Source organism: Quercus robur, chromosome 2, assembly GCF_932294415.1.
Source record: "Quercus robur chromosome 2, dhQueRobu3.1, whole genome shotgun sequence".
Lineage (NCBI taxonomy): Eukaryota > Viridiplantae > Streptophyta > Magnoliopsida > Fagales > Fagaceae > Quercus > Quercus robur.
In genome coordinates, this window is record NC_065535.1 from 34,044,824 (window position 1) to 34,057,822 (window position 12,999).

A 12,999-nucleotide genomic window follows, 5' to 3' on the forward strand; every position below is an offset into this window, starting at 1 on the left:
TATTTAGACCAAGCCTTCACACTTGCAAATTTCTACACAGCCCTAAACAATTCTGGTTATTGTGGTTTACCATATATTCACCAATGAACACTATCACAACATCATGTCAATGAAATTAAGTGTGTTTGGCAAAAAACCAGCTTATTTTACTATTCAACTTATTTTTACTACTATTCATGAACCCACTGCACTTTTTGGTACTATTCATAAATACCACTATACTATTTCAGCTAATTTTCACCTTTATTTACAATATTTTCAGCACAAAGTTTTCAGTTCTAGCAAAATAAACGGATCTCAAATAGACCCTAAGTACAGCACAATACAGTCACGCTTTTATCAGACACTTCACAGACCTCAAATGAAAGAACCACAATAATCACTTGAAAACAAAAAGGAAACCTTATGCTACAATGTACACGTGAGATCGCAACAAGTTCCACTCGAGATATAAAAACTGGTGTAAGCAAGCAACTATGTCAAATAGAATCCAATCATGACGCAACAACTTTACAGTGCAAGCTTGAGGTAAAAATGATCTCAGGAATGTCGGTTCAACTCCCACTGGTGAGCTCTTAGCAGCACCTATCCAGCTTACAAAACATATGCTAAAATTTAACTCAGCATTCTGGAAGAGATTGGGCAGAAGCAAAGGGAGAAAAACTTGCAGCTGACTCGCTGCAATGCAGAGGGTGCTGCTGACGACCAGATGAACTGACAAAGCTCGGTGATGCACTGCTTGGGCTTGGAATATATGGAGACATGAATCGTGAGTTATATGGTGAATAGGATGGGTAACCCAATGAGTGGGGTGAAATGAAATGGGGAGCTTGAGATCTTTGGGATGATGCATTCCTGAGATCTACTGAGCTTCGGCTTACATGCATGGGAGGGGATTGGTGGTAGGACCTAAGAGAGTTCTGAATGTAAGGAGTGCTAGCAACAGAGTGCATGCGAGAAACTGAAGGGGATTGAGATGATGCTGGTGCTATTTGTATGGCTGATGATGATGCAAATGATGACCTCATAGACGATAACACAGAAGAAGCCACAGAGGCTGGGCTGGATGAAAGCAACGGTGTTGATTCTGAAGCCGGTGGATCACCTGTGTTAGTTCTAGCATCACGCTTGCAAACTGGACAGAAGGTTCTCCAGGTAGTAAGCCATGAATCCACACAGAGAGCATGAAATTCTGTCAAATTCCCAAAAACCTTATAACTATATGTACAAGATAGATAATGTATGAAAATGAAATGAAAGAAGATAAAATAAGTTGCTGCACAAGATCAATCATTCAACATATGAGAATAAATGGCAGAAGATAAAGTAAGTCACTACACAAGAAGAATCATTTAAAATATTATGCCATTTACAAAATAAAATAGCCTTGAGCTACAAACGCTGTGCAGCATGAAATAAGATAGGGTTCCATGTGTGTATAAAAACTCCAATATAGTCATTTCAACAAAAGAACCTTGTTTACATACAATTATTATTATATTTTTAGATACAATAGAATTTCAATCCATGGTATCCACTCCATGATGATTGCTTTTTATCATCAGGTCAAGACACCAATTGGTTTTTGATTTAGGTAGTGGTCGAACCCAAAATCTCTTACTCAACAACAAAAAACTTTACCAGTTCAGCTAACTAGAACCCAACTTGTTTATATACAAGTACTCCTGCATATATTCATTTCAACAAAAGAACCTTTGTGCTCGTTTGGTAATGCATTATCAAACTGCATTTTCTCAAAGTACAACATTTTTAAACTCGAACGTTTTTTCTAGGTACAGTTTTTTCAAAACCCATGTTTTCAAAAGTTGAAAAATAAGCTGTACCAAACGGGCACTAATCCCATACATAATCATTGGTAGTGTATGAAATCTCATATTAATAAAGCACAACAAATACTTTCATAAAAGAAATTACTTGCTAAACAAAGAAGCCATGCTTATTTGGCCAAAATCATAGTTTATCCTGCCATGAGATGAGAAATAAGTTGGTTGGATGAGCTTTTCATTGGTTTATTTTTGCTTATTTGTTTAAAGTGAGAGAAATAGGTTGGGTGTCAAATAAGCTGGATAAAAATAAGCAAATTTAAAAATAGCTCTATAAACAAGTGGCAAAACAACCGCATGTAAATCATTGCCAATGACTGAGGCAACAGGGCAATTTCATCCTACGTTGCCTTCACCAACACCGAGTGACTAATTGGTGATGCCTTTCATTGACGACCACATGGAGATCATCTCTTTCTCCTATCCTCACTGCAATAAAACCCTAAACTTTTCCACCACTTTCAACCTGACCTGAACCTCCTCTCAGCCCAAACATTCTCTCTCTCTCTCTCTTGAATGGTGGTGGATTAGGTTTTCTTGGTTGGTGATTTGGGGATTTTGGTCATTGTTGTAGCCATTGCTAAAAGCAGTCATTTCTCTATGGGTACAATACAACTCTTTACTGGCTTACTCTCACCGTTACATAGCGGTGAGAATAAGCTAGGCTTTTCTCCTTCACTTGGGCTCCCAAATGGTTAGCTTAATTCCATTTCATTTGAAACAAAATATGGTTAGCTTATTTTCCTTCATGAAGTGACTAAGATGAACAAAACCTATGCTTAGCTTTCAGGGGCACACCCAATAAGTATTCAAATGGGGGATGTTTTAAACCAGGTATGTCAAGGAGCATATGACTTGCACAGAAACATGGGACAAATTGCTTAACATTGTAGAACAAAACAATTAGTTCATAAAATTTTATGATATCATCCATTTCTAAGAGACAGATTAGTATACGTTCCTCTGCCCTATTTTTGTTTCACTAAATATAATCACTTTGATATGGACAATTTGTACAATTTAACTGATAAATAGATATAAAAGATACAACTCCCTGTTCTCAACTGTTTAATCTTGATTTCTGGGAGTAAGGGGGAAAAATTAAGGGAAAAAAAGAGTTTTGAAATACATTCTCTCCATGTTTGGAACCTAGTTAATGGCAATTTCCAACAGCAGGTGAATATTTGTCATTTTGCTTAAAGCTAGGGATTGATTGCACACCAAATCTAGGGCTCATATTGCTAAAGACATTTCAAAGCTAGAAACTAAGGTTAATAATGGGGTAAAAAATGAACACTCAATAGGACAATGTGGCAGCTCAAACTAAAAGGGAAACCCTAACACTCTATCATATAGAAACAAGGTCCCTTTTCATTATCGTTATCTCCCATTCTCACTTTTCTGTTCAGTAGAAAAATCCTAGTTTTAGAGGGAGGAGCAATGTTTATCTTCGTAAAGAGTTTCTTATATATATATATATATATATACAGTGTAAAATAGGGAGCGTCAAATTAGGAGGTCTAGCTGGTTAAGGAAAGGTTTGATTGTGGAAGTAAATGAATTTGGTAAGAGGCGGGTGTCTTGGCAACGTTATAGGGGTGATAAGCAAGCTGTAAAGTGGGTGGCACGTGAGGACCATTCTGCCCAGGTTGGTATTAAGGGAATGGACAATGGGCTTTCTGAAGCCCAGGCACCTTGGTTGGGTATTATTAAGAGTTGTTCAGGCCCATTGTTGCCTAGCCCTTTTTCTTTAGAGGCAGGGGCTTGCTCCAAGCTTTCCCAAAATAAACCCAGCCTAGGTTCTACGAGCCCAATTGTTGAGGATGGTAAGGTAGAGTCAAGCACCTCAGGCCCGAGCTCAATCTCGTATGGTGCGAGTGCTAGTGTGTTCCCCGCGAGCTCGGTGCTTGATTCTCTACCACCAAGGAGGACGGCGATGGCTCCGATGGTTGACTTGGGCTCAATCTCGTCCATATTGGCACCAGAAGTTCCTAACGGGAGTGGGTCTAGCGTCCAGGTAAGCCCGAGCTGGCTTACACAGCCCCCCCCACCTTGCCGATATTGGCAGCGAAAGTGGTCTAGGCCACTTGCGAGCTGGGTTCATCACCCTTCGCTCCGATATGTCCCTCGTTGGAGCCGGCGGAGACAAAGGTGTTGCCTTCAGGGGACCTGGTAGAAAAGCTGGTGGAGAAGTCGTCATCTCCGACGGTGACGAAAGATGAGGATGATGAATTATTGGGTGCGGAGGTAAGGGCGACGGTGCATGAGGCTTCTGAATGTAAGGTGGTATTTAATGCTTCTCCCACTATTAGGGAATTGGTCAGTGATTTGGACAAATCATGGGGTAATTCCAAAGAGTGGATGCTACAATTGCGGGATGGTTGACAAATAATGATTCCGCTATCTCTATATCGATCTCTAGAGAGTGTGTCGGATTGCTCAGTCATTAATCTAGAGACTGTAACAGGCAATGATCCTCTTATCAATGACGGTCAAATGGTTAGATGGGCAGAGGACTATGATGGGTTAGTTGATTCTTTGTCTATTGTTAATGAGGTAGAGGAGGAGATGTGGGATTTTGATGAGAGGTCGATGACTTGGGAGTGTAGTGGCAAGCCTTTAGTTGTGGTACCTTTGGCCACAGAAGTTCCTTTGGAGTTGGGAGTGTAGTTCTAAGTTGGGGGTTGGGTGTAAGGAATCGGTTGATGGTAATAATTTATCACAATGGGTAACAAATCGGATTAAGGCTTTTAGAAAATCAGTGAGCACTTCTTTGGAAGGTTTTGAGGAGCAGATTACAAGATTGCTGCTAGCTATAAAGGCCACGAAAAAGAATAAAAAGCTTAAGGCAGTAGATGATCAAATGAAGCATGGCAAGTCGGGGCAGAAAGGTCAGCGGGAGTTGAAAAATTTATTGACCTCTATGAATGTTGAGGTTGGTTCAATGAAATCAAGGAATGCAAGTAAGGAGCGGGCTGTGGTGGTTCATCAATGAATTTGAAGATTGTTTCCTGGAATGTTAGAGGGCTGAATGATAGGGATAAAAGGCTTCGGGTTTGTAATATGGTCCGAAGATGGGGGCCAGATGTTATTTGTCTTCAAGAAACTAAAATGGAGTTGATAACTAGAGCTGTGATTCGCAGTTTGTGGAGGGGTCAACATGTTGATTGGTCTTATCTAGGCTCTTGTGGAGCTTCTAGAGGGGTGCTACTGATGTGGGATACACGGGTTGTGAATAAAGTGAAGGAAATTGTGGGGCGATTTTCGGTTTCTTGTAGATTTACAAGTGTGTCAAATCAATTTGTCTGGGCGTTTACTGGCGTTTATGGTCCTAATTCTGTGAGAGACAGAAGGTTCTTATGGGAGGAATTATTTGGTTTGAACAGTTGGTGGAATGTTCCATGGTGTGTGGGTGGTGACTTTAATGTGGTAAGGTTTCCTTCCGAGCGTTCTGGTTCTACCTCCTTTACTACTGCTATACGGGAGTTTTCCAATTTTATTTCTGAGCAAGGCCTCATTGATATTCCGCTTCAAGGGGGATCTTTCACTTGGTCTAATACTCGTGAAGTTGCTTCGAAGGCTAGGCTGGATAGATTTTTGTTTTCTGCAGATTGGGGGGATAAGTTTCCATTTGTCTCTCAACAACACTTGCCTAGGCTATTATCGGATCACTTCCCGATTGTTCTTGAGGGGGGTTCCTTTCAGAGAGGTATGAGGCCGTTTAGATTTGAGAATATGTGGCTTAAAGATGAGGGTTTTGTGGAGAGGGTGCGATGTTGGTGGGAATCTTATAATGTCCTAGGAGCTCCGAGTTTTGTTTTGGCCAATAAATTGAAGCTCTTGAAAAATGATTTGAAGAAATGGAATGTGGAGGTTTTTGGAAATGTTGAAGATCGGGTGAGAAAATTGTGGCAAGAGCTTAGTGATTTAGAGAAGATTGAGGATAGTCAAGCTTTATTGGCGGAGGAAAGGCTGGAGTTGGAGAGAGTTCGAGGTGAATTAGAAAAAGTTACTTTGATGGAGGAAATCTGTTGGAGACAGAAGTCTAGAGTCCTTTGTATTAGAGAAGGAGACAAGAATACCAGTTTCTTTCATCGTATAGCTAATTCTCACAGAAGATTTAATTCCATTGATAGGCTTATGGTGGATGGAGAATCGTCTTCAGATCCGGAGGCTATAGCAGGTTGTATAGCCTATAGGCCATTTGATGAGGAAGAGGTGTTTGGGGTGATTAGTGATTTAAAAGGTGATAAGGCTCCTGGCCCGGATGGCTTTTCTATGGCATTCTTTCAGTCTTGCTGGTGTATTTTGAAGGCTGAAATTATGGCAGTGTTTCAAAATTTTCATACTCAGGCTGTGTTTGAGAAGAGTCTTAATGCTTCTTTCCTTGCTCTTATTCCCAAAAAGGTGGATGCTGCGGAGATCAAGGATTTTCGGCCTATTAGTTTAGTTGGTGGGATTTATAAGATTGAGGTGTTGGCCAATCGTCTTAGAAGGGTGGCACATGGGCTTATTTCAGATTCTCAGAATGCATTTGTGAAAGGTAGACAAATTTTGGACTCTTTTTCAATTGCTTCAGAATGTATTGATAATAGATTAAAGTCAGGTGTGCCTGGAGTGTTGTGTAAGTTGGATGTGGAGAAGGCATATGACCATGTGAGTTGGGGTTTTTTAATGTATATGCTTCAGCGCTGTGGGTTTTCAGAGAAATGTAGAAAATGGATAATGTGTTGCATCTCTACTGTTAAATTCTCCATTTTGATCAATGGTAGTCCTTTTGATTTCTTTGGTGATTCTAGGGGGATTCGGCAAGGGACCCCTTGTCTCCGTTGCTATTTGATATTGTTATGGAGGGTTTGAGTCGTATGTTGGATGTGGCTGCTACCACTAGTCAGTTCTCAAGCTTCTCTGTAGGTAATACAGCTGATAACTCGGTGACGGTGTCTCATCTTTTATTTGCTGATGACACTCTTATTTTTTGTGATGCTGATCCTACGCAAATAGCTAGTTTGAGAGCAATTCTGGCTAGATTTGAGGAGGTCTCAGGTTTAAGGATTAACTTGGGGAAATGTGAGTTGGTTCCTATAGGGGTGGTGCACAATATGGATGTTCTGGTGGGGATGTTGGGGTGTAGGCAATCCTCTCTTCCATTGAGATATTTGGGGCTACCATTAGGAGCTAAATTTAAGGAGTTATCAATTTGGAATCCTATTTTGGAGAAGATGGAAAGGAGATTAGCAAGGTGGAAGAGATTGTATCTATCTAAGGGAGGTAAGGTAACCTAGGTTGCACGGACACGCCATTTTTGGCGTCGTGTCGGTGTCGGGCACTGGAACGAGTACGACTCGCCGGATTCCGATGTCCGGCGAGTATCCTCTTTTTTTTTTTTTTTTTTTTTTTTTTTTTGACACGCGCCGACACGGCTCCGACGCATCCAACACACCAGCAGTGATGAAAAAAAAAAGGAAAATCACAAATTTTGAGTCTAAGAAGTCATTTTGAGAAACCCACCTCTCAAGTTCTCAACCACCCTCCCTCTGACCTCTGCCGCTACCTTCTATCCCTCGCCGAAGTCGGGCCGATCGGCGAGCTCCATAGACGACGAGTGATGCCGTGCCCTGTCCCTTCCAGCGATCTCTCTCTCTCTCGGCATGGACAACAGGTCCAACCTCCTCTCTCTGTTTTTTTTTTTTTTTTTTTTTTTTCTTTACTTCGGATATTAATTTTGGTGACTGAATGGTAATGGGTTTGGAAGAGAAGGGTCTTGGGTGGTTGATTTGAAGGGCCAAATTGGTGAAATCATTGGGTTCAGAGAGGGGCAACCACCCAACCATGCACAATCTAAACCCTCTTTCTGAAACTGTTAAAGAGTGTGAGGAAGAAGAAGGAGAAGCAAAGCCCTTTGGTGACTGAATGGTAATGGGTGTACTCAGTACTGTTACTTATTTATATAAGTTATAAGTTATAACGCGTTTTTTTTTTTTTTAAATCCCACTCTCACAGTTAATGTATTTCTTTACTCAGCCTTTTGTTTTGCCTTATAAATTATAATATTTATTATGAATTTAGTGATTTTTGTTTTTGTGTGTACTGCTATAGATTTATTTATTTATTAAAGTTAAATATTGTGTATTATTGTACTACTTTGGGTATTAGTTTAGTTATTTGTAGTTCTTACATAATTTAAATTCTAGACATAAACGTATTTTATGTCTAAAAATATTTAAAAATATGCCTAAATATAAAATATAATTAATTATTTAACCGCCGTGTCGTGTCCTTATTTTTCAAAAATTGCCGTATCCCCGTATCCGTGTCCATGTCCGTGCAACATAGAAGGTAACTCTTATTAAAAGTACTCTTTCCTCCTTACCTACATACTTCCTTTCCCTCCTGCCTTTACCTAGGAAGGTGGCAAATCGTATGGAGAAGTTACAATGAGATTTTCTGTGGAGTGGTATTAATGGTGACTTTAAATTACATTTAGTCAGTTGGGCTCAGGTTTGTAAGCCGCTGCAGATTGGAGGGTTGGGTATTAGACGATTAAGGAGTTTTAATTCTGCCTTGTTAGGAAAATGGTTATGGAGGTATGGCATGGAGACCGATGCTCTATGGAGGAGGGTTATTGAGGTGAAATATGGGAATGATTGGGGTGGTTGGTGCACGAAAAAGGTGACCAGTGCTTATGGTGTTAGTTTGTGGAGACATATTAGAAGTGGTTGGATGAGTTTTTCTAAACTACTTCTGTATGATGCGGGGGATGGTACTAGAGTGAAGTTTTGGAAGCATGTGTGGTGTGGAGATCGTACTCTCCAAAAGGCTTTTCTGGAACTTTATTGTATTAGTAGAACAAAGGATTCTTCAGTAGCGGAGGTTATGAGTTGGTCTGGTGGGAGGATTCATTGGGATGCCAAATTTCGTCGTCCTCCACAAGATTGGGAACAAGAATCCTTTGATCTGTTTATGGATATGGTCTACTCTTCGACAGTACGGGGATTGGGTCCGGATTGGGTGTGTTGGAAGCCAGCAAGGAGTAGAGGTTTTGAGGTTAGAGGATTCTATCTTTCCTTCTACCCTCCTACCATCTTATCCTTCCCTTGGAAGATGATTTGGAAATCAAAGGTTCCTCCAAGGGTAGCTTTCTTTTCGTGGTCTGCTTCCTTAGGTAAGATTTTAACAACAGATAACCTTCGCAAACGACGTGTGTTAGTTCTTGATTGGTGTTATATGTGTAAGAATTGTGGGGAGTCAATGGATCATCTTCTTCTTCATTGCCCCATTGCTTGTGAGTTGCGGTCGTTGGTGTTTTGTTTGTTTGGAATTCATTGGGTTATGCCTCAGAAGGTTATTGAGTTGTTTCACTCTTGGCAGGGTAAGTTTGGACAACATAGAAATATTGAGTTGTGGAGAATTGTGCCTCATTGCTTGTTACGGTGTATTTGGCGCGAAAGGAATGCTAGAAGCTTTAAGGGATGTGAACGCTCTATGTTAGAGATTAAGTCTTTTTTTACACACTCTCCTCAATTGGAGTGTGATCTTTTGTCATTTTTCTTGTTCTTCCCTTCTTGTTTTACTTGATCGTTGTAATCTTGGTTATTGATTTATGCCCCCCAATGTACTCGGGTTGGCTGTTTTTCGTTTTTTAATAAAATTTTCGTTACTTATCAAAAAAAAAATATATACAGCGTAAAAGGACATAGTCAAAAACCTTAAAACATGAATTATAAAGCAATGCAATAAATAAATAGTGAGCTTAACACCCAGAAATAGAAGGCTGCCAACAGGACCAAATAGACCATGTAAAATTCAGTTGTGCAATACAGTATGCAATTCATGGTAGGTCATATACTAAGAGTTTACAACTACATAGGTCTCCAGATCATGCTAATTAGAAAATCATCACCATTATCTGAAGTTAAAATCTCAAATGACTCCATCACAATGCATATTCATTGGTAAAGTCCATGTGAATTGACAACCACCCAACACAAAACATCACTAGAGTTGTTCCTACAATTGAAAAACTTAAAATGCTCACCCCAAGAAATGCAATTAATGACGTAAAATTGCAAGCAATATGAACTTTGCTATGGTAAGAAAGACTTACTGTGACGACATGGTAAAATCCTAAGCTTCTCTCCAACGGTATAATCTTCAAGGCATATAGCGCATGTTATTGAAGTACAGTTATCCTCTAAAACAGCAGTAAATATCAAACTTGGCATTGCTTTCACTAATCGACTGCTCATTCCATGGAATTCCCGCACACGAGAAGCTTGAGGCCGTTCACGTCTTATACGATGCCTACGAACGAAGAAACAAGTAGCGAGCACTGCAGACATGGCAAGTAGGGAAATAAAAGAGATTGCCATGATTGACCATGCTGAGTTTTCGAAACTTGAGATAATCCAAAGCTCCATGTCAATTAAGCCAGTGTATTTTGCTAGTATTTCACCTGAAGCTTTAGAAACAAACACAGCATTTATTTTTACACCGGCTGAATTTCCTGCCACTGCATTATCCACATGATTGAATTAGGGATTATCACAATAACAAAATATCTAGTTACCAATTAAAAGAAGTCAACATAAGAAGAAAGTCACAGAATTCTTCCCCTACAGGAACATGGAAAATAGACTGTAAAAACAAAATAATTGGAATTCCAAATAGTACTTGCACATTACATTTTAAAACAAAAATGGGAGTGCTCACAAAACCTAAACTCTTTTTAGTGGAAAATTGCACTTTGTTCTCCAGTGAAAAGGCCCATTTTCATTTTGCCACCTTGTGACTTGGTAAGTATCTCTTTAACACCCTTGAGAGATTTGTTCCAATTACATCTTGTTGTGAAGCATGTGCTTCACCTCAATATTCAGTCTATAATAAGCAACAAAATGCAATATAATGAACCTTAGAAGGACAAAGTGACAGATTCTGGAACACGTGGCAAAGTGAAAACAGACCACTCGGGATTAGTATAATTCCCCCTTTTTAATCAGCTGTGGAAGGTTTTTGTCACTAATAGTAAATGGTGTGCACACACACGCAGAGATATGTATATGTAGTGAACGTATTAAATATTATTCACTGCAACAAAAAACATCCTTGACATATTACCCCACCACAATCAGTATTGAAGTAACATGGCTGTTATTCTGGCATCATATTATGTGCCAATGAACTGATCAGGTATGTTTTAGACTACCATTTCACCCCCGAAGGCACATATATTACCACAATATCATTATGAAAGTATCATATCATTTGTCAGGGATCTAGCTCATAAGCAATAAAATCTCATTTACTACCCTAGTAGAAAGCATGTGAGGATTTACATATTTTCATATCTTCTTCAGTTGGGACAGCCTCATCAAGAACCTTATTTAACCCTGGAGTTTGAGAATCCAAAAAGACAGTTTTTCAAATAATAAGAGAAATGTTTCTTTAATTGACCAATAACTATGGGTATGAATGTCTTTGGAAAGAAAAAATGATTATATTTATTGCAGATAAAGGTCATTACTTGCAACCAAGACACCACTATCTTCACTGTCGTAGACAATTGCAGCTTTGAATCCAGCTGTCTGTGCTCTTCTAACTTTATCCTCAAAGCTACATCCTCCTCTAACAATCAGAACAAATGGGGAACTGCAATTGGAAGCTTTTTCAACTTTATTAGTCAATGTTGAGCATGCATCGAGAGGCTCTGCCATGTATAATACTCCACATTCCCCAGAACCTTTAACCGGTGGAGCTGGAAAAAACAGCATAACACAAATCAAGGGAAGTATTAACATCACATATCATCACAAACAACAGAGCAACACATCTGGCTGCGCAGACCATCACAGATACATGCAAACAACCAAGACCTTCCACAATCTTAACTTAAAATTTTCCACCTCTTCTTAGAAAGTGGTAAATATTCAACAGAAATCTAAAATATATTAATTCAAATATTATGTAAACACACACAAGAATGCATAGTATGAATTTTTTATTTATTTAATAGTATAACATAAATAGTTGATGTCATTGAAAGCTATTATTATTATTATTATTATTTTTTGTTGGAAGAGTTTGTCAGGAAGGCATAGCAATGGATCAATAACCCAATGAAATTTGTTATTATTATTGTCTAATCTCTCCCAAATATTGTTTCAACTAATGATGTTACTATTGACCTGCCAAAAATAGAAGCAACTCAACTCAACCAAGTCAAACAAATGAATTAGCTAACCTGAGTGAAAATTTCAACACACCCATGTCCCCAAAAATCAAAATTTAAATACCCTTTCAACCAGAAACAATATCTGAACATCCAAAATAAAATACCAAATTTCTATTTTCTCAGCAACCAAACAAAACATAAAGATAAAAATTGAAGCTTGAAGCTAGAAAACTAACCGAAATTAGCTTCAACATCTTGGAAAGAGAAAGTGGCGTTGTGCACAATGAGCACAACATTCGCTGTCGCCATAAAACACTTAGCAAATAGAAAGAGCAACGATAAAAGCACTGCAGAATTCATAGCTTTTTTATTTTCCTCAGATTTCTCAAAACCTAATTCCTCAGAAGATGAAGACAAAACGAAAACTTTAAGGAGAAATTTTTAGGGTTTTGCAGAAATTGATAGATACATCCGCTTCCATTTGAGAAGAAGACGAAGAAGAAGAAGAATAAATCTGAATCTTCTTCTTAATTCTTTGATGCTTTTCAATTTGTTGGATTTTTTTTTTTTTTTTTGGTAGTAATGGATTTGTACGGAGAAAATTAAAAGTAATGGGGATGTTTGTAATTTCTATTAATATATATATAATGGGGGTTTTCTAGATAATGATGGTTAATTTGTTTGTTATACAGCTTATCTTCATATGAATAAATAAGCCAATTAACCATTGCCAAAAAATATATATATTTAACTATTTTAGATATTATCTTCATTCCTCACGGCCAAAACAGTTAGATTACTTCAAATAATTTTATAAAAAATAAATTGGCTAAAAATTTGGTCATAACTTAACGTTACAATTTTCATTAAATATCTTTTTATTATATGTGAATTTTGATAAATTCATTATTAGATTACATTATCTTCTTAGTTTATCAATTAATTGTTTAAATTAAAATTTTTTGTAATATAAAATTATATATA

General features: G+C 38.4%; 1 protein-coding gene across 2 annotated transcripts; it reads right to left on the reverse strand.

Moving 5' to 3' along the window:
* Nucleotides 1-201: 201 nt before the first annotated feature.
* On the reverse strand, nucleotides 202-12,615 carry LOC126713443 (receptor homology region, transmembrane domain- and RING domain-containing protein 2-like). Of its 2 annotated transcripts, XM_050413198.1 has the most exons (5): nucleotides 12,252-12,615; nucleotides 11,368-11,598; nucleotides 10,300-10,356; nucleotides 9,952-10,176; nucleotides 202-1,192 (listed from the first exon to the last, which is right to left on the reverse strand). In XM_050413198.1, the coding sequence occupies exons 1-5, from the start codon at nucleotides 12,373-12,375 to the stop codon at nucleotides 621-623; spliced, it is 1,209 nt and encodes a 402-aa protein (XP_050269155.1). In that variant the 5' UTR covers nucleotides 12,376-12,615; the 3' UTR covers nucleotides 202-620. The 2 variants fall into 2 exon arrangements, with proteins under 2 accessions (XP_050269155.1, XP_050269154.1); XM_050413197.1 differs by having other exon boundaries at nucleotides 9,952-10,356; nucleotides 12,252-12,613.
* Nucleotides 12,616-12,999: the final 384 nt, after the last annotated feature.

Coding starts and splice junctions, on each gene's coding strand:
- LOC126713443 (XM_050413197.1), bottom strand. CDS start 12,375: ATGAATTCTGCAGTGCTTTTATCGTTGCTCTTTCTATTTGCTAAGTGT. Junction 11,599..12,251: donor AGATGTTGAAGCTAATTTCG/GTTAGTTTTCTA, acceptor TGTTTTTTCCAG/CTCCACCGGTTAAAGGTTCT. Junction 1,193..9,951: donor GATTTTACCATGTCGTCACA/GTAAGTCTTTCT, acceptor GGAATTTGACAG/AATTTCATGCTCTCTGTGTG.